Source organism: Pelecanus crispus, chromosome 7, assembly GCF_030463565.1.
Source record: "Pelecanus crispus isolate bPelCri1 chromosome 7, bPelCri1.pri, whole genome shotgun sequence".
NCBI lineage: Eukaryota > Metazoa > Chordata > Aves > Pelecaniformes > Pelecanidae > Pelecanus > Pelecanus crispus.
Genome location: NC_134649.1, coordinates 18713428 through 18735989, shown reverse-complemented (window position 1 = coordinate 18735989; position 22562 = coordinate 18713428). Strand labels below are relative to the sequence as shown.

Sequence of the window (22562 nt, the reverse complement as noted above, 5' to 3'; positions counted from 1 at the left end):
GACAATTAACAGACTGTCACGCGTCGTCTGAAGTGGCTGTATGAGCTGGATGTTTATAAAAGCCTGTAAGGTTTTTATATTCTCTTTTTATATGCTTAGGCACTTGCTACCATTACATCTATATGTGAAAGCATGTTCAGGTTACATCCTACCTGTGTAGAAACTCAGAGTAAAATTCCCCATTTACGCAGAAGTGCTGTGTGAGGTTATAAAGGAAAGGCCCCGATAAAGGCAGTATGATTTACTTGCTCTCTGCTGCTGCAGTGTATCCTCCACTCTTCGTGTGACTGCCACGACCCGTACTGGGCTATCCAGAGAGGATCGTGGAGGTTCTGTGATTCCCGTGGGCTAAATTAAGGTGAAACGCCACCAAACGATTGATTAAACACTTTATTGACAGTAAACACCAGCCTGAACTTGGAAAGCACCACGATATGCAGGGAGTAAGGGGGAGCCTCCCGTTGAGTCACGAGGTTCAGAACAGACCCCCTTGCTTTCTAAACTCCTTTCCAGGGAGGAGTCTAGCTGTGGCCAGGTCCAATCTTAGTCTCAGACTTGGTCAGCAGTTGATGCGAATAAGGTGGCAACCTGAACCAGGAATGCACCACCATAAGCAACGTGGGTTCTAATCCAAACACTTAGGAAAGGAAAGGAAAAGGAAAAGGAAGAGAGGAGAGAGAGAGATATCGCCACCCTTGGATCCCGCCACGTCGACGATAAACATGGCAGCCCTCTGGTGGCTGTCACGCTGCTCCCAGAGCGCAAGGCCCCAGCTGCGCCGGCAGTGGGTGGGGCAGGCTGGTCCAGAGCTGGGGCGGCGGCAGCGTGGGGTCCTCCAGCCGTGGGGGTGCACCCATGGCTCCTCGAAGTTGTGTCTTTGATAGGCCAGGCCCCGCCTCTCATCTCGCCCCCCTTGAGGTTTGTTCCAGAATGTTCTCCACCTTCCCTGCAAGTCTTCAAAAAACGGGCAGTCATGGCACTTTGTGACATGGTTTAGTAGGCATGGGGGTGTTGGGTTGATGGTTGGACTCATGATCTTAGAGAACCTTTCCAATCTTAATGATTCCTAGTTTTTACTTCCATTAAAAATAATCTAGCCACCAAGCCAGGAAATACGGAATTGCTACTCTATCCTTAATTGTTTTATTGGTGGACTTGGTAGTGTTAGGTTAATGGTTGGACTGGATGATCTTCAAGGTCTTTTCCAACCTAAATGATTCTATGATTCTGCCCAGGTGCCACTGGAGGAGCGGGGGGGGGGGGGTGGCAGAGCGGTTGCAGGGGGGTCTTTTGGATGGTCATGAGCCCCTTCCTCAAATGAACTCTGTGTGACCTTCAGCCATCAGAGGGCAGAACTTCCAGTCCTCTGACAGCCTTCCTCCAGGCCAGGGCCATCTTCTCACCTGTGGTGCTATGCAGACCCCAGTTTATCACTATGGAGACCTTAACTGGTCTCTTTGCAGACCTTAACTTGCCTCACCACAATGTTTGAGACATTAACTCTTTCAGTCCCTGACAGTGACTGCTTTCTGAATATTTCTCTTAGAGGATAGAATTCACAACATTCCTAAAAGCATTTTGGGGTTTTGTTCATCTTATAAACTCAGCTGTTCATTGTTGCCTGAATTGGAATGAGGTCAGCTTGTAAGTAATATGCAGACTGATCTCTGAGTGCTCTTGCAGTAATCGCTGTGGTTCTTTGATGGAGGATGGCTCAGATAGTGATAATATTAAATTAAGTCTGTGTGAAAGGAATTTTATAATTCTAAATATTTTGCTGCAGCAAGTTGATTATATACACATGTTCCCCCATGTGTCATTAATGTGTAGGCTGACACGAAGATGGATATTATGAAAACTGCTGTACTGATGACTTCAAAAAAACATAGTACAGGCAGAAGAATGGGCTGGTCTAACACTTTAATGAAAAGGAAAAAAAGTGTGTATTGCAGTGCTGAAATATAATTCAATACAAAAATGAAAAGTAAACTGTATGAACCTTCAAGAACATCGCTTTCCTACACTTTTCTTTCCTTGCTCAGGTTTGTGTTTTCTATGAAGCATTTTATACAGCTACAGGCAAAATAAACAGTAATACATTGTTAAGCCTGGATTTCACATCCCCAGAACCAAACCCAACAAAATTCTGTAAATGTTTGATTTCAAATGTAAAAATTAAGCTTTGTTAAAGAAAAATTGATGCCTTTTCAGGTTGTAGAAACATTTTCTTACCCCATAATTTTTAACAGATTTTCACATGGTATATGCAGGGTGCTGGCATAGCAACCATTATAATTACAAGAGAACTGTATTCGTTTCCTGATTTCCAAGCTTTGAAATACATGGGTGTGTAATTCGGTTCTGATATGAGCGACAAATATCATATCACAGAGTAGGATGAAATGCAGTAATGTCGTAGAAAACTGTCTGTCTCAGGTTATGAAAGAAACCAATGAAGAAAACTAGTAATACTGGATCTGCAGTTACCTGCAGATAACTGAACTCAGTATCAGTTATCTGCAGCCAGTTAGGCCTAGTCATATATATCTGTGCCATCTTATTTTATGATCTTTGATTTGCATTCTGGTCAGTAGCTTCTGTGGCAGAGTCTGTGTTGCTTCTGTATCAGGCTAACAGAGAAGCATTTACTTGATTTTTCAGTTTTACTTATTTCTACATGCACAGCTCAACATTACATTTCAAGGACATCAGTAAATATGAATAGCCTTGCAGATGCAAAGCTGATTTCATCATCTAGACTAAAAGAGAGAGCTCCTACAAGAAGGTCCTTTCTTTGAAGTACTGAAATGTATTGGTAAATCCTTACTTTTTAAAATAAGTGATTAAATAAAGCAGTCACTGAATGATTAATATAATATAAGCCCATGCAGAAAACATGTTCTTGCAATTTCCTTCACGTCAATACTTGCAAGTACACATTTATTGTATGAAAGGAATAAAACTAAAAATGAACAAATCCTCTTAGGTAGTCATGTAAGAAACACATAAAGTGTAGAAGTAGCTCTGCTGAAATCTGGATTTGAGGTTCCTGCACACATTGCTAATTGTCTGACTATTCTGAGTGGGCTGAGTAATCCTCTGGTGACTTAGCCAGTCAGTCCTGTGCACACCACAGAGCACTTGCTGCTCTTGGATTCAGAGGGGAGTTGGTGAGTGTTTAAGGTGAAAGTTGCTTTTGAGAATATATGCGATGTCCAGAATTAGACTTACTTTGGAAGTTGAAATGGTATTTTGTGACTTGCTCGACTTGGGTGATGGATGAGAGGTGGATTTCTGGAAACACAATGTGCTGGAGAAATGAAAGAAAGGCTGGTTTTAGCCTAGTTTCTTAAGGAAACTGAGCTTGTGTTAGCAAGCTGTGTCTTAAGATTGTACCGCTGTTTATTTTTTAAATTTAACTCTGCCAATTTCAAACATATTTGTGAGTAAGCTTTTACAAGTTTCATGAAAGTAAGCAGCTAGCTTATTTCTATTTCCATAGAAGAAAAACTTGCAACGTGAATGTTGTTTATTAAATGCTACAGAAACCACATGGGAAAGACCTCCAGAAAGCCCAACCACAAATAAAAGAAAAGCCATCAGAAGTCTCACCTTTAGCCACATGTACGACAAGCACAGGAAACCAGACATTGAGTCCCACTGTGTACAGATGGGCTTGTTTTCCTCAGTGAGATGTCTGCTTTGTCAGTGTTTTTGAGGAGTTGCCCTAAGACTGCTTTACTTAGCTGTATGAAAGAGTACCGTTAATAGCACGGTGAAGTGCGTTAAAAGACAATCACACTCAGTCTGAGGTAAAGTTGTACAAGCTGTGACACGACACTTCACACTTTTTCCCATTTTTTAACCATCCTTGCTCTTCTCCTAATGTGTATTCCATTTGTTTTGTAAGAATTCTGACTTATTTTTGATACGATAAATGCAGTGTCTTTGCAGGCAGGAAACTGACTGCTTTGGAGGCAGTGATACACAATCTAGCTTTGCAGTGAAACTTCAACCACGCTTAGTCATATAGAGCTTGAGAGGGGGTTCATCCTTTGTAGCATCTCCTTTTCCCCTGTCAAGAGAGAATTATATTAAGTTGCTGTTTACTAAGTCCTTGTAACTTTTTGGTGGTTAATTCTACCAGAAAAGTCCCAAGTCTGTAAAGCCATTTAGTTTATTAGTGGCTTAAACCAGAAAAAAAGAAAATATGGACTGGAGAAAATGAAGAGGGAGCAAAGGATTTATGCAGAGTTTCTACAACGGTTCTTTAGTATTATGTAACCTCATGTTTGTTTTTAATTTGGTTGGTTTGGTTGGTGTATCACCAACCTTGTGCATGTTTGGGCAATGAATACTTTATAATGGACCTTAGTAAACTGGAGGGCAGCTTTGTATGAGCATCTTTCATAAACTAGAGTCATAAACTAGAATAATTTCTGTTGCATATTTTTATCTTCTTGTTTATACTATTAATGGAGTTTTGCATAGAGGACATCATGCTGAATGCTTTCTTACCTTCTGTAGTACCAGTGCATAAGGCATCAGGGGCTGATATTATCATAGAATCATAGAATGCTTTGGGTTGGAAGGGACCTTTAGAGGTCATCTAGCCCAACCCCCCTGCAGCGAGCAGGGACAGCTTTAACTAGATCAGGTTGCTCAGAGCCCCATCCAACCTGACCTGGAATGTTGCCAGGGATGGGGCCTCCACTACCGCTCTGGGCAACACATTCCAGTGCCTCACCACCCTCACTGTAAAAAATGTCTTCCTTATATCCAGTCTAAATCTACCCTCCTTTAGTTTAAAACCATTACTCCTCGTCCTGTCACAACAGGCCTTGCTAAAAAGATTCTCCCCATCTTTTCTGTAGGCCCCCTTTAAGTACTGGAAGGCTGCAATAAGGTCTCCCCACAGCCTTCTCTTCTCCAGGCTGAACAACCCCAACTCCCTCAGCCTGTCCTCGTAGGAGAGGTGCTCCAGCCCTCGGATCATTTTTGTGGCCCTCCTCTGGACCTGCTCCAGCAGGTCCATGCCCTTCTTGTGCTGAGGGCCCCAGAGCTGGATGCAGTACTCAGGTGAGGTCTCACCAGAGCAGAGTAGAGGGGCAGAATCACCTCCCTCGACCTGCTGGTCATGCTTCTTTTGATGCAGCCCAGGATACAGCTGGCCTTCTGGGCTGCAAGTGCACATTGCCGGCTCATGTCCAGCTTGTCATCCACCAGTACCCCAAGTCCTTCTCCACAGGGCTGCTCTCAAAGCCAAGCCTGGCCCCTGTTAATACTTGAAATGCATACTCTGTTCTCTGCTGCCTTCTTTTTGAGCCATTCATGTCATATAACGATCTAGAATTCTCTTTGGCAATTTCCTCTCATAAATCCTGTGGCAAGAAACAATACACCTGTGGCTTGTAATACAACATGGAAGCTAATGAAAATAACACTTAAACCTTTCTAATGTCTATTAATAATACTCCAACATTATGAATATTGTTGGGTAAAACCCATGTTTTAAAATATTTATTTTCTTTTCCTTAAATACTGACTTTTTCCAACCTAATGGTCACATAAGGCCAGCTTATATTCATGCCTATAGTTGTAGTGGGTTTACAATAGGGTAGCTTTTGATGTTTGCGTCTTGTCCTGGGAGTCATCAGATAGTAGATTTTAAAGTAGTGATATTGTCTGTTTTCTAAAGTTTGCAAAACTTTCTGAGATTCAGCTTACCTTCTTTGCATGGAATACAAGATATGTATCTGGTTCTGTATCAGAGTGATTGATTCCTGCTGGGCCCTGCAAATAAGGAAGCAGGGTTAGCCAATATGTGCTTTTTATTATGTGAAGTCTGATACCTACTATGTAGTGCAGGGCTAGGATAATATCAGAATACAGAAATAGTTGGCAATCTTTGGCCACGGTGGATACTAGATTCTGTTAACATTTCTTTTGAGTTTGCACCTGAAGTCTTAAGTGTCATGCAAAGAAAGGGCAATATTGCATGTTTGTGTCTGCCTCTCTGATTGTATGTTGCTATATCATAAACCTGGATAGAACTTCAAATCTTGATCTAAAATTAAGATCAAATTTTAATGTACTAGAATATGACTATATTAATTCTCAGAGTATTTTTGCTGTAAAACAACAGATCAATTTCTTGAAATGGTGTTCTCAACGATTAAACAGATTTTGTGAGAAAGCAAAGGAGGATCAAGTATGAGACCAACAGAGGGAGGGAGAGTGAGAAATGGGTCTGGTTTGTCCATATATATTGTCTTATCAAAGCAGACAGAAATAAGCCTGAGGCAGAACTGTTTCCAGTTTTCATTTAAGCCCCACTTTCCTGTTGTTTCCCTAAAGGGATCCACTATAACCACTAGATTTGAAAAATGAAAACATGCCACTTGTTTGGTTATAATCCAATGCATTTCTGCTGATTTTTTTAGTCAGCCATAAGCTTTGTGATGTTAACCAAGCCCACAAACATTTTTTTTGCATAATCTACTTGAAAGCAGATCAATTCTACAGAAACCTGCTGTTATTCAAAAGATTCATAAACACCAGACTTTGACATTTATTACCAATAGCTGCTAGTTAATCTGTAAAGCAATACCACTCGTTATTCCCTTAAGTCCTACGGTCTGTCTGTTTTGGGTCTTGTAATTGTGCTTTAAGCAGCATCTTGGTATAATTTATTACTGAATATGATACCACCAAAACATTCTGCAAAAAACAGGTGGTAAGTTGTTATTTCACAGCCCGCAGACACAGGAGTTGCTAAAAATGGTAACTTGTTATTTCAGATTTATCTTTCCCAAATGCTGTCCAATAGTGTTTTAAAGGCAGCTTCTTTAATGAATATTTAATTTAGAACTCAATAAGCCTAGTCTGAGATGTTGGGCATTTACAAACTAGCTGCTAAAATCATATAAGGATTACCAAATGTGCTTAGTTACTGATCTGCTGTGCATCTTTACCCTTACAGTATAGTAACCCTCAACCCATACTAAGTGGAATTTAATTACGTAGTTCTTAGTACCCAGAACAAGTAATTGGGTACACATATTAAAATACTGTTATACTAAATTTTTTTGCACAATATGTCTTACCTGCCATTACAAATAAATCTCAGTATAATTTTGTAATGAAAACATATTAATGGAGAAAAGTTTTTTCCATTGCTTGAACTTATTTCTGGTTTGGGGGCTTAACCTTAAATGCAAGACTGACTGTACAAATACATAGATACTATTTCCTCTCAATTTGCAAGTAAAGGAATCGGGGGAGAAAAAGTCTGCAGAAGAGGACAAACAAAGAAATGGAGTCACCACGGGCTGCCTATTGCATTATTCATTCAGTTATTCAATTGTGCATTACCCACAGACTTTCTAAAATTCTTGGGAAATATACCAGCTCTACTCATCGCTGTTAATCATCTGCTCTTTCGTATCACCAAAGATTTTATACAATTAGTCGCATTCTCTTTCTTTATATTAGAAATGTTCACATGACCATTTAACCAAGACTCAGCATTCCACTAAGCTACCACATGGCAACCTGTGTGCCAGGAATTGTGTACTTCCAGTATTGGCTTTGGCACGGATACTCTTCATGGATTTGTTTGCTTCATCTAGATACATCAAGTATCTGTCCTCTTGTCAGTCTTTTTTGTAATCCATCTCTGTTTTATAATCTGTAAAACATGCTTCAGGGAGCAATGATGGATAAGCAGTTCTCTAAACGTTCTCAAAGAGAAAAGCCACATGCAATCCTAGACCTTGGGCTATGCATTTGGTCTCACTTTAATTCTCTGGTAGTGTAGCTGTTGATTTTAGTAGGTCTAATCACGATTTACGCTATAGTAAATGAGAGGAGAATCAGCTGTTGAAACAATCCATCTGATTGAAACAATAGTACTTTACTTAGTAAACTCACCTAACAGTAACGTATCTTGATTATCACATACATACTGCTTTTGTCTTTTGAGATTTTATTACTGTAACATAATCTGTCATCTGTGTATGGGAGGCCAATGTCGATTATATCTGGGAACTGATACCAAGAGTCACAATGGTATTTAGGCAATTATCTCCTTGGAAATCTATCCCTGAACACAGCATATGTGAATGGAAGATGCAAAATTAATTAAAGGTGCTCTTCTTATTCCAAATACATTTAGAGAATAGTTAAAGTTTATTTGCCTCTTATTTCTAATCTTCCCAGTTTTCACTTCTGGCATTACGTTTAAGTTTATTTGGCAGAAAGGATGTTCATGATTAACCTTCAACATTACACATTATCGCAGTATGCCTGTACACAGTACACATCCTGTTTTAGTATCCACTCTACCATTTTAACAGATGCTTTCTTTTCAGGACGACTAAATTGGTGGTCCACAGTGTGTACAAGCTGCAAACGTCTTCTTCCCTTGGCTACAACAGGTGATGGGAACTGCCTCTTGCATGCTGCATCTTTAGGTAAGGGAGAGTCTGTACCTGAAACCTGCTGCCAAAAATATTCAGCACTTTTCTCTATCCCCAGCAAAAGCTCAGAAACACATGGGATGCAAAGACTGTCATTAAAAGCCCAGTTCTGGAGCAATATATTCTTCAAATTTCACTTATGTATTGTTTGCTTTAGGCATGCTTGAGGGAGGAAGGTAAAAGTTTTATCAGATTGTAAAAGAAGTATAATTGGAATGGTATCAAAAACCATATATCATAAACACCAGTGATTTGCATTTTTCTTACAAAGCCCAACCTAACAGCTCTGGAACAGGCAAATTCCAGGTGGTTCTGCAGGATTGTCCTCATTGTGGGCGAAGAATTGTATTCATTTGCTGGCTTTTGTTAAACAGGTCTCTTGCTGTCTTCAAGAATGCAATATCTAGCTATTATCTCTGTTGGTTCCTTGTAGAGTTTAATTATATGGGAAACACAGTTTGGGGTGAATTAAAATAATTTCCAATTGATTAATTGATCGTTAATATAAGCTCTTTGAAGCCTTTCTTCAAATCAAATAAATAGAAACCTGTGAAGCTGAAAGTCTTTGATGTGCCTATCCTAAGCTGTTATGAGGAAACATTTTTTTGTTGCAGTTGCTAAAACCTTCCACCACCAGAACTCTAAAAGGTGACTTTTTAAAAAACACTGGGTTTTTTAACATTTTGAAGAGACTGTTCTTTTTGAAAGAAGTAGTAAGAAAAGAGCTTTTGCTGTTTCCAAGGATCCTTTTATCTTTGTCCACTTCATTTTTTATTAGGAGGAATTGTATATTATTTACAGCAAATGTTTGGAGTATTTTGACTTGCAGAGTCAACATATTTAATGCCAGCAGCTGACAATATGGTAATTGAAACATGGTGGTCTATGGGCACATGTCTTGGTGAGAGCTCTGCTCTCTTTTGTTGTAGGTTACTATTCCCAACTACATGAAGACATTTTATTATCTTAAAATGAGCTTGAAGGCCTGTGGCTGGTTGTATTTTTAGACTTCCAATCATCTTGAATGCTTGTCTCTTTATTTGGATGTTGAAGCCAAGGGAAATTTACCGTCATGCTGTGTAAGAGTTGGAGGCCTTTGGGTGTTGGTATCATCTGCGATTCACAAAAGTGCCCGCAGTTGTCATTAGCATTCTTGTGTCTGCAAGCTCTGTTTGGCAACTACAGCTAAAACCAGCCTGCGCATTGAATATTCCATTGCTTGCAGCAAAGTTGAAGTTGCCTGCAAGCAAACATTGAAACAACTCAAATCCTTAGTCATTCCTTAAACTTTGTTAGAATTCCCTCGTTGTTCATTAGCTTATCTATATTGAATGTTTCTTTAGGAAACCTTAAAAATAATGAGTGAATTTTTTGCCAAGGAGAATCTTAAATTATGTATAAGTTATGCTTCTTTTGCTAATAGAGCAATATTAATTGTATTAGTACTTACTATTTCTATTTCACTGTAGCTGCTTTACAACTGAATGTTGTCCTGTGCTACTTTAGGGATGTGGGGGTTTCATGACCGGGACCTTGTTTTACGTAAAGCACTCTATACTATGATGCGAAGTGGAGCTGAAAGGGAAGCACTGAAAAGAAGATGGAGATGGCAACAGACCCAGCAGAATAAGGAGGTCTGTATGGCCTAAAGACAGTCTCATTAATATCATTTAGGGTCAAAAGCATTCTTCTGAAGTTTGGTGTGAAAGTTTTAATTGCTATCAAATTCCTTGTGGTTCCATTTTGCATGGGGAAAGAGATACTTGTATTTAGATTTTTTGTATCAGTATGCAAATGTGTTTATAGCTTTGTGGGCATAAATATCTACAGTTCTGTGCCTACAAAGGTCTAAGATGAGTGTGGAACCTGTAGAAAATTCTGGGCTGCAACATTAAGTGTATAATTTAGCTATCACAAGCATTATGAGTGGGTGAAATCCACAAAAGAAAGAAAACCCCATTTAGGAAAGATTCCCCAAAATGGTGAATTAGGATTCTTAGAGCTGTGACCAAATACTGAGTGGATGTTTCTTAACTAAAATTATCTCTAGATTTAGTTTGACTGTTGATTAAAAGCTGGTCTTCAGCATGTATTATTTTCTGAAGATGTTTGTGCCTAAACAGTGGCTAGAAAAGCCAATTTCAGGACATTCCTGAATGCAATCAAGTGAGTATGCTTAAGTGTTTGTGACTTGTAATCTGCTTTTTGTTGGCAGCAGTCAGTGAGAATACAGCTGAGCTTGTGACTGGCTCAGCTGTTTCAGGCTACCTGAAAACACAGGGGCACAGAAGCACTTATATACCCTTTCTGCTGTTGAACAGAGGGAGAAAGCATCACCTGTCTGCCAAGGAGGGCATTCGTAGTAGTTCCATATATTGGGGAAGAAAGCAAACCTCCAGAAATGGGCAGTAAAGCACGCTAACCATGGTTGCAAGGAGTTCACAGGGGTATGAATAACTGGATGTCCAGTAGTGGAGTGCTGTGTTAGCAGCAGCAGACCCACATCTAGAAATGTAATCCAGTATACAGTTAGTGGTTTAGATCTTTTTTAAGGAGTTAATATTCTTTCACCTGAATAGAGATGTTGAACTATTAATGGTCCAAGATATTAAATCGTATCATGTCTGAAGCTCAAAATAAGTTAGTTGTAAATACTGCTACAGAACTCTGCTTACATTTTGTACCAGCATAATCATAAAGGTATCTCATTCTCTCCCATAGTCAGGTTTAGTGTATACAGAAGAAGAATGGGAACGGGAGTGGAATGAACTGCTTAAACTGGCATCAAGTGAGCCTCGTACACATTTCAGCAAAAATGGAGGCAGTGGTGGTGGGTAAGTTTAGAGTATGACAAAATCTTTTAGTTTTTGTTCTCAGTAAGAAAACAATACAGTACGGATGAACAAAGATGTTTATAGGACCATCAAACTGCCTTTTCAACTTGTTGCGATTTTTTTGCATGGTAGAATATAATTATCTAAACATCCCATTATAATATTTAGCATTTTGATTAAGTTTCCTTGTACAGTTACCACACTAACTTGAGGTTACTTTGCATCCAAAAGAGTCTGGATTTCATAAATCCTAATTTCTTGGTTTCTGGAACAAGCATGTTGGCAGTAGCATTTAGCTTCAAGGAGATGAAGTGCCTCATCTCACTGCAGATATGTAGCTTTTTGTTTGAGGAAGGCTTAGCAGAAAGATAGCCACTGCTCAGATATTTTCACTAAAACATGGAATGACAGAATAACTATACATCTTCTAATAGCAATCTAGAAGAAAGTAGTTTGTACCTGGGTATCACCTTTTCTGTGCTTTAGTACAGCTTTAGTGCCATCTTCCCATATTCATACATTTATTTCAATCCTGTTTTGCTTTGAAGTTCGAAGAGAAAATCTTCAGAGAGATCTTTTTTGAGGGCAAGTCACCAAGTAACTCTTCACATTTTCTACTTTTAAAATGCTGTTAACCCTAAATGTACAGGGGGGGAAAGAATTAATATTTTTGGTATTAAAGCTAAAGTATTTGGATGCAGTGTCTTTTTAAACAGAAAGCAGAATATCAGCTTATACTTGTAGTAGACTACTTGTAGACATGTAGTCTCATGAAACCCTTCTGAAAAATCAATATGCTACTTCAATCTTTGAACAGTTATAAAAAAACTTCAACTAAAAATTACAATAATTAATATTGCACTGATAGGAACAGTTGGCCTTTCTTTGACTATTCAAGCTTTTAGTAAACCCACGTAACATAAATAGTGCTCTCAAATGCGAGAATTATTTAAAGATTGTAGGGGGTTTTACTTCAAATTAAACTGATGCACTCTCATCCTAGTAAAGTTTGATGTTGCTGGAAGGTTCTGCATAGGGTATGTGTGTATTTCTAAGAACCACATCAGATTCTTTCCTTACCTAATTTCGTATCTGTTTATCTAGATTGGTTCCACAAGAGTATGGCTGATTGCAGCTACTTTGATTACACTCTCCAAAGTTGCAGTGTTTGCCAGTTACTACCCAGTGCTAACAGGCAAGCAAGGAAAGAGTGTGTTTTCTTGAAGACCAGCTTAGTATGCGTGTTTAATCTTTGTATAATACTCAATTAGTACCATTTTAGTCAATTAGCTTATTATTTCTGGTACTGTTTATACAGTACCAGAAAATTTTATGGCTGCAGGGAAAAACCAGTACTGTCTACTTTACTGCCAGCATGCATTTAGTTTAGATGTTTAGAAGCTATTGGAAAGAATGCATAGAAGTATATTTGTGAAAAAGTTTGGGATTAAATAGTATCTACAACATTTAAATATCCCTGATGCACATACAGAATCTGCATTAAATAGCTGGTATGGTAAACCATCCCTCACTTTCAGTGCAGTTGTTCCTAAAGTATAAGATTATTGACAAGCCTTAAGAATGCAGAAGATTTAGTTTTTGTGCTAGTGTTTATCGCTGAAAATATTTAGTGGGTGTTTACTCCATGTATGTTTTTCTCTAGCTACTGTTTCCCCTGGAGAAAACTGCATGTGGTGATAAACAAATTGACAAAATCGGGCATACAACACAATGAGAGTAATAAAATCTTTAGAAAATATTCCCTGGGCTTTGCAAGAATGTATATTTTCCTTTTAACCCTGTGATGTCAACAATAGGTAATTCTACTAATGCAGAAGGACACTGTTTAGAAAATTGTCAGCCATAATGTTTTCTTCTATTTTGAGACTAAAAAAAATAGATTGGTTTTCATTTTACTCTCTAGTTTGTTTCCTATGTTTGTAGATATTTTCCTGTTGATACACTTTAGTCTTCTAATGCAGTTCAATTCACATTTCTATTAAATTTGGCCATTCACCACCAATTTTCATTCTATATGTTTCACGTACTCTGTAGTTTCAGTATCTACCAGTCAGAGATGTCCTCAAATGTTGCATTTGCCAGTCAATCAACCATCTTTACCTTTAGTTAAAGATACTTAAATAGGGAGTATCACTCTTACATAAAGAATTAATTTAAATTGTTTTTAATGTTCTCATCAGGGTTTGCATTTATCTTTTTGCAAATCAAAATGAAGCAAGGATAAATAGACAACAGTTATTTTTTTCCTTTAAAATAGTGAAAGAGGAATCAGGCAAGAAACTTAGCCTATTAAACGTGTGAATATGTAATTCTCTTTACAGTCATTCCAAAGACAGAATGAATGTGACAAGACTGAATTATTTTCTCAGTTTAATGTACCCATGTTCGAAATAGAGCCCTTGAGAAGGAATATCAAAATAGTATTTTTGAGATGGGGTATATTACATTCTGTAGTTAGGTACTGTATTAAGAAAGCTTGCAAATTAGTCTTTGAATTGTAGATGAGGCATTCTTCTATGGTGTCAGAATTAGCTAAAGCATCAGAAGTTGTATCTGCTTCAAAAGAATTCAGTGACAAGCCTAAGTCTGGAATTATGCTGCCTCGTTCACCTGCAAGTTCCTTTTAGTTATTTTTCAGAGTGAACTACATGCAAAGGAGATCAGCAATTGTCGCTAAATCTCCAAAGATTTCTTCTTTGAGAGCACTCTCATTCTGAGGCTTGGAAGTTGGGAAAAAAAAAAAAAAGAAAAAGATAAAGGGAAAACAGAAGAACCTGGTTCTTAAGCTCTTGTTTCCAACATGTAAAATCCTTCAAGCACTAAAGCAGAGCAAACTAATTAACTATGAAGCAGATTCTTGTTTTGAAACAGATTTGCACATCTTTCTGTAAATGTAAAAAATAAATTTCAGATTAACATAATTGTTTCATTTATCTCCATTTACAAGCAAAACCGGGGTACTGAATCGAAGCAACTGCTTTGAAAAAAGGAAAATGTCTTGTACCTTCTGTTTTTGTGAAGAACCTAAATATTGCAATCCAGCTAAAGAGAAAATTCCAACCTATTCCTTCATTTTGCAGACTACTGTCAGTCAGAGATTTCAAAGCCTGTTCTAGTGCTGGATTGAATATCACTGTTGTTATTCACTTCTTGAAAACCTAGTAGAGCTGAAAGCTAGATGTCGTGTTATGTCATGGTGTGAGCTAATACAGATTTTAAAAGTGGATGGTATTCTTATTTGGTATTAACTGTCACCTTCTAGCTAGCTGTCTCATATGCTGTTGGCACTATCTTATTAATAAAGTCAAGTGAATTTAAATGGGGAAGGAGGGAGGGAATGTTGCTGTAATCTTCCCGTGTGTCATTAGAGTTTTACTTAAGGCAGAAATGCAGAACATTTAAACAGGAAGTATCTCTCAAACGCATGTAATCTCTGAGGTTTCAGACTTGGTTAGGTATTCAGAGTATTTCAACATACAATTCTTCATACAAAACTACTGCATCCATCAAAGACCCTCATCTTGCAGAGAATTTCGTTTAGATCATTTAACAAAGACATTGCTTTAAAACTATTTTTATTTGATCTGATTGTCTATTATGAGTGTTATTCCTTTTTAACTGTTCAGTATATGCAGCAATTATAGAGTGCAGATAGAAAAAGGTTCATTATAACAGTTTATCTTTTCATTATTAGCTGAAGTTTCTGGTAGCTAATAAATCTTTTCATTTGGCCTATTTTCAGTTGATGTAAATTGTACTTAAGCCAAATGCAGCCTGGAAATAATCAAATTGCCGTGGTGATTCAAATATGCTAGTTCAGACAGCCCTTCAGATCTGAAAACAGTGGTTATCCCACAGACTCTAGAAAAGAGATAAAATTCAAGCCAAAGGAGGAATCAGGATTATGTCGTATTAAAATTAAGTACTAGTACCTATGTAGTGATTGGCTTTTTCCTTATTTAACAAGTTTTTGTGGAATTCAAGATATTTCCTATTTGACAGGTGGTTGCATCTCACATGCCACAGAAGGTGTTTTACACAAAAGCATGCATTCCCACCCAATTAAATAAAAAAATAACATTCAAACCAAAATATGTAGGGAAGGTTGATTTAGGTTTTCTCTTTTATTATATGCCTTGAAAACTGCTTCCTAGACACTGTTTTTGCCTGAGAAAAAAAAAGTATTGATATTTTTAAAGACTAAGACATAAAAATTGGAACTCGAAACATTCACATTCTGTATCTCCTTTAGTCAATGCAGTAGACCTTTTTTTTTTTTTTCCCCTGAAGACAAGAAGGGAAATTGTCCCCCTGCGGTGCAGTTTTTTATGTTTGAGTTGGAGCTCATTGCTGAAATACTGTGTAAGGACATCAATGCATAGATTCCTACATCTACCTACAGCAGAAATTTGTACTTGCTAGTAAGCTGTGTCTGTGGTGTATGTTGGTTTTAATTCTGAGATTCTTAAGCAGGGAAAGAAGAGGTTTCAGAAATGGAATGGTGGCAGATCAAGATATGAACTCAGATTACATTCTGGTCTCATGCTTGTACCTAGTCACCAGGTTGAAGAACTTGATACTTGTCATGACATTTCAGTCCATCTCAATTGTCTGCAGGCATTGGTCTCTTGCTCTGCGTGAATCCTGAAACTTAATCTAAACTTGGAGTAGCTGTTACGAGTCTGTTGGACAAACTGAGAATCTGGAGCGTATGTATTGGGAGAAAAAGCAAGGTTACCATAGGGAGCTGTTCAAAAGGAAATCCAAGGACATGAAAACAGATCTTGCTCAAGATTTTACAGGCAAAAGAGAGGAACAGACAGCAGATAGCCAGGTGGAACAGCAGGGTGGGTGACTTTCCTGTTTCAGCTTTTTGAGGTTTTTTTTCATTACTGGCTGCAGTACAAATTGGATTTTCCATAGGAGAGAGAATCTCTTTGGAGTGCTGAGTAGTGTCCACCCTGTTTCGATTCAAGGTATCAGTGGTCCCATAGGATAGACTGAGGGTTGTGGGGTTTTTTTTTTTTCCCCTTTTTTGTTAATTTGTTCTTACAATCAAGATAAATTATGTAGTTGGAGTGCCCTGGTTGAGGAGGATCCTGCAATGCAGATTTATATGCTCTTATATACATGGATTTCATTATTTAAAAATTAACTTTACATGAACAGAGGAATTAATTTCAGTTTCTTAAATTTCCTTTGCTTCCATGTTATATTGACAAAATTATTTTGTCCACAATTTTCATGACCATAGAGTTAGCATAAATAAAAGTGCATGAAAAAAAGTCGAATGCTAAGTGGATTGAAGGATGTGACAGGTTGCTATGGATACTTAGTAATGATGAAACAACTCTTCAGAGTGCAGAAGACTCTTCAAGTGCTCAAATTGTCTTCCAATTGTAGTCTACATCTTTTTTTTTTTTAATTTCTTCCAAGAACAGCACTTTTTTGTCTTTGTCTTAAATAACTTGCTTATTGTGAAGCTGGTTGAGGATTAACTCTGTTTAGACCTATAGATTACTCCTCAATACAACGTTTATTTTAATCTAAAAATGAAATATTATCTCTCCACTTTTTGAAGTGCTCTGTGTCTGCTCCAGCTAGATGAAGAGAACAGAAAGACTTTTATTAATTCCTGTGGATCAGACCTGTAGAAGGCCAATGTAAAGAAAAGACTTGGGTTTCTCTGTAGTGCTGTCTTGCTGTTTGAATTTTATGTTATGCTCTCCTACCGTATAAGATACTTGTACTGATTCTTTCTGTGTGTTTTCTGAAACACAAAGCTCCACTGGCAAAAATGCTTGGCCTTGTCTCACCTACCTACATCTTGATCTAGATTCCTTCTTTATTCTGTAAAGAGAAATGAGAACTTTCATGTCATCTTTGGGCAAACACTTAAGAGGAGAACGATGATCCTACTTCCAGAGGTGCCTATCTTTTTTTTGTTATCTGTAGAAGCAGTCAAAGTGAAACCCTTAGACTTCTGATTTTAGATGTCTGAAAGTAGGTGAAATTCATCTCATTGGAAAATCTAATAGGAAAATGAATCTCCAGTTCCTTACACGGGTACCCCTTCCCATCTTAAAAAAATATGTTTTGGTAATAATAGAAGAAAAAAAGTTGACAACTTTAGAAGCTAAATTCCTCCTACTCAGGCTGACATCAATGTTTCTTACATTGCCAAGCTAAACTCACCTGTATTTTGTTTAGAGGAACTAGAAAAACTCTTACCTTTCATTGTAGAGTCTATGTGCCAAGAGTGTTGCATGAAATTATGATTTTTGTGACAAAAGCAGATTTACACCAGGAGCTTGGCTAAGAATTACCTGCTTTATTTCCATTAGGCTACTAAACAATATCAGAAAGTAATGAATTTGCTGACTACTAAACTAGTGCGGAGTCTGCAAGTGAAAACATTTTCTTTGTTGCTATCTCCAAAAATATATTTTCCTTTCCAATTTCTTCTGTTACCTGTTTCAGTAATTGGAATATGTGTTTCAGAAGAGTGGGAATATGAGTGACAAGGAAGAACAAATAGCTGCTGCGATGTGTTGGTTCACTGAAGTTTCAATGGTTGGTTCAAGCTGATTCAAAAAGTTTCAATGCTGTGTCTTCCAGAGTTGATAATTCAGAAGATCCAGTGTATGAGAGCTTAGAAGAGTTCCATGTTTTTGTCTTAGCCCATATTTTGAGAAGACCTATTGTTGTAGTAGCAGACACAATGTTACGAGACTCAGGGGGAGAAGGTAAGAGTTTTTCATCAGAAATTTATGCACCTATGTAAATTGAATCAATCATAAACTATCACAAACAAAAGACCCAGCTGTAACATATCTGAGTGTTTATGGGACAGCTGCTGCTATTTTGGGGGGCGGAGGGGAAAAGAGCAGAATGATACCTAATCCATTTCTATTAGATAAAGGTAAAAAATATAGGATAATTATGTAAGTCTCGCTGAAAATCTGTTTATCCTAGATATTTATTAGTAACTTAATAACCACCAAATTACAGAACACAATACAGTTCTCACTAGTCTAGGTTAAAAGGGTTCTAATTTTGCTGTGTTATTTTGGCGCCCCTTAAAACTCCGCATAAATCAATCTAATCTGACTTTGAAAAAGTGAATTTTGAATGTGTATATCTTGGCTTTTTGTTTTTACTAACTCCTTTACAGCCTCTCAGTCAAAAGTTTCCAGAATGTTTTATTCAGTTTGCACATGTGAGCACACAAACATTAGATCCATATGTGGAGCCAGCTAGACAGCTGTCTGAACGATTAAATTAATCTCTCTTACTTTCTACCATGAACTAGTAGAATACTAATTAATGATAGTATGTTGGTTCATTAAAGGGGGATGTTAAACATGCGATGGAGTTTACAGAAATTTACTTCTACAGGAAAATGCTGGGGCGTAATTTCAGTTTCCATTCAAATTGTGAACTACAAGTAATGGCTGTATGATTGCTATCTACTCTGACAGACTCGATCACTACTGCTTCATTTCATCATAACTTTTCCTATCCCAAATTGCCCTCCCCCCACATTTTCTTCTCCTTGATCCAATCTGATTCTGACACAATAATCCTAGTGTTTTTCTCACTGCTGGCCTCATGCACTAGCATGATCAAGTTACCTCAGTTTAACTGTTGTATGTACAAAGTACAGGTTTTCCAAAAGACTAATAACTTGGTCAAATTTGGATAGACTCACCAAAATGTAGATTTATGCCTCAAAAGCAATACTGTTCTCTGTCCCAAAGTCTGGACACAGCAGACCTCTTCAAAGAAAGAGTCTCTAGTAAAAACAGTGCATTTCGGGGGTTTACTTTTTCCTTATGCTCATTTTGGAAATATTTCAGCAATAAGGATTCATATTTTCAGAGCAAAAGCAAAAATAATTGGTCAGAAGCAAACAAGTTGAGAGAATTTTCCTGGCCAAACTTGCTGTTTCCCCATGATTATATATAAACAAGTGTAGAATCTTTCAAAGGAAAGAGCTGTGCCCTTACAGATGCAGCATTCCATTCAAATTCTACTTGTAGATTTTTTGTAATATTTCCTTATTATTATTATATGTACATACATATACACATTCATACATATATGATGTGTGTGATGTGTGTGGACTGTAAACATGTTTGTAATGTTTCTTACAGAAATCTGTTAATACAAGGCATGAGCAGAGTATGTTACCAAGAGAACTGATAGTGTATTTACTGCTGATTATTAGAAAATATCCTTCTACCTAGAAGTATTACAGGAAGGTGCAAATCTGCATACATGTGTGAAAGTCATCAAGATTTTGTTATGAGACCTTAATGTCTTTACTAGTAAACAATTAGAGCAAGGAAAATGTATGCAAGAGCAGAATGTTTTCATTATTGTTTTTAGTATATTTCCTGAAGTTTTTATAATGAAATTTTACCTGTTGTTATGACTGTTTTCTGCATTGATTACTCCACTTCAGGCTGTTCTTCTGGAGTTCTGAATACGTGGTAGCACAATTGTTACATACAATAGAACAATGTTATTGTCTGTTCTTTGACATAGTTTAAAAAAAAAATCTTATTTTTCTTTGCAGCATTTGCACCTATACCATTTGGAGGAATTTATTTGCCACTTGAAGTTCTACCTAACAGATGCCATTGCTCACCTCTTGTGCTAGCTTATGATCAGGCCCATTTCTCTGCTCTTGTTTCCATGGAACAAAAAGATCAACAGAGAGAACAAGGTATGCTATAAACACAGCAACCCAAGGGTATATATTGAATACAATGTACAAAGTAGTTTCTTCCACCTGTAGGTGTATTTATCTATCAGAAAGGAAACAATATCCACTAAATTTTATTGCTGCATTCTTAGGAGTCTAAGTGGTCTAATCATAAGACTGGGAGCCAAGAAGTCTTCAGTCCTAATCCTTGTGCTATCACTGTCTGTCTTTGGCACTTAAACCTCTTCTGTCAGTTCCATATGTGCAAATAAGTGTAATCATAGTTATCTACTATGTTTCTGGGTTCTTGAAGGCCTTTGTTAATTTGGGTTAGTAAAGAGTTTGGAAGATTAAGTGTGAGCCAGATTACTATTGAAAAGTCATGTAATGGAAAAATCTCTCTTCTAGTGTGCTAAATGCACTTTTCTCATTTAAAAACATTTAGTCAAAATGCTTTTATCTTATCATTTTGCTGTCTTCTGTTTTACTTCGGAACAGTGACAATAAAGTCAGACCAGATATTTCTGTGTCAAGTCTGAGCTTCCTTGGTATGGGATTGGGAGTGACAAGAGCTTCAGGTCTGGATTTGTTCCTGCATCAGTAGCCTAGGAGGTACCTATAACTGCCCTTATTTGGAAGACCTGTTTCCTTAATAATAGAAAGCTGTGAGATGAACTCCTACCTGTCTTTGCTCCTTTTGTGGGGAAGGGAAAAGTGCTTTGCCAAAAACATGGTGAGGCTTTAGAAAAATCCAGTGGAGTTTTGCTGTTAGGTATGAGTTGTCCTTTTTTTTTTTTGCCTGATGACACTGCAGAGATGTTATAAATGCCTTATGAATGCATATACCTGTAAAGTAAATAGGGAATGTGTGCTCGTTGTTGAGATCTCCTGAGTGAATTTTATTTAGTCCTCCTTCCTAGAGAGTAGTTTAGAGGCAACTAAATATCCTTCATTTAATTCCCTAACCGTATGTGCATTTCATCTGATTCTGGATGTGTTAGGCATTTTCCATGCTTACGAGGCAGTCAGCATGCTGCAGCCATGCAAAGTAGAGAGAAAGAGGTTCATTAAAATGATGCAAAGGAGGAAAGAAACTCTTGAACAACAGATTTTGTTACAGACATCTTCACACAATAATTTGACACCTAGTTATTGACACCTAGTTAAGTCATCCTTCTTGGAAGGAGCGAAGAGCTTTTTATACGAGGCTGTGTGAGATGGGAAACACTCTACAAAGGGTTGCATGTGGAACTGGCAAACTTTGTGTTGGTGGTGAAGAGACTGAATCATAAGAGAGTAATGGAAAAAAGCCATTGATCTAGAGATGTCAGATATTCAATGGGAAAATAAATCCAGTCCAACTATTCAGCCTTCAGTGGCACATAACTATTTCAGAGATTTGTACATAGGTGCTTGGCAATAGTTCTGGCCTTTGCATTATGCACTGGGACATTGCAGCTGCCTTCCAGCCCTCAATCTGTAGAAGAGCAGCTCTTAGGAAAATGCTTTTCACATAGGAACCATTTCCAAAGCAGTACACTGAGGTATGATGTGAAACACCTTGTGAGAAATGAAAGTCTGCAAAGCAAATTCATACCATTTAATGCAATAACGTGATATGAATGAAGATAGAGTTTTGGAGAGCCTTTTCAAGGATACTGTTTTACTGTCAATGGCTGCTGCTGATATGCTGCAGCCAAGACTGTAATGTCAGCACACTATTAAGTTAGCAACTCCTGCATATATGTCTATGTTACAAATTGTAGAGTTGTCTTGTTGTAGAACATGCCTCCATGTTTTTGGTCTTGATCCTTTTTAGGTTTGAGTTCTGTTGGTGGTGAAACAAGACAATTTCTGGAGTAGGCAGAGTCCATTTCTTTCTAACAATTGTGATTGGAATTATATCGGTAGACTGGCAGTAACCTCATTTATTTCAGGCACGGCTATCTGCCTTCATACAATACTTCATTATCCCAAGTCTTACAAGAGCCTATGTGCGTAAATAATTTGATTGAATACACAGAACTGAACTGTCTCTGCAATAACTTTGCAGATAGGGTAACCGCCACCCACCAAACCTTTTACTATTGTGGCATCCTCTGAGTGACAGGATTGACAGTATAATATAAATATTCCTAATAATATAAGCCATATATTCCTGTTAATTACACACTGCAAGATCTTGGGATGATAACAAGGTCACATACTTAATTTCTCCCACAAGTGCTAACAATAGTGTGAAATATATTTCTTGTGGTTAGAAACTGTCTGTCTGTAGGATTTTCCTACACCTGTAGTTGCACAGGAAAGGTGCTGGGAGAGAAAAAGAAAAGCACAGCATCAGTAACAAATATTGGCTTTGTTCATGTATAAGTTCATCCAGGTTAATTACAAGGGCTGTTGAATCAAAATAGTATTTGTTTTGTATGATCTGATTTTACATGTTTTACTGCTTCAATTCTGTGGAGCAGCAGAGAGCACTTGGCATCAAGTCTGGGATGAAGGGAATGCTTTAGC

The 22562-nt window shown here is 37.7% G+C and overlaps 1 protein-coding gene across 1 annotated transcript in view; it reads left to right on the top strand.

Moving 5' to 3' along the window:
• Positions 1 to 22562, top strand: part of OTUD7A (OTU deubiquitinase 7A) — a 54685-nt gene that overhangs the window by 23841 nt on the left and 8282 nt on the right. The window contains exons 4-8 of the mRNA XM_075714356.1: positions 8373 to 8474; positions 9987 to 10114; positions 11202 to 11314; positions 17954 to 18081; positions 19917 to 20066. Of these exons, the coding sequence (XP_075570471.1) occupies positions 8373 to 8474; positions 9987 to 10114; positions 11202 to 11314; positions 17954 to 18081; positions 19917 to 20066 (621 nt within the window). The remainder of the gene's footprint in view (positions 1 to 8372; positions 8475 to 9986; positions 10115 to 11201; positions 11315 to 17953; positions 18082 to 19916; positions 20067 to 22562) is intronic.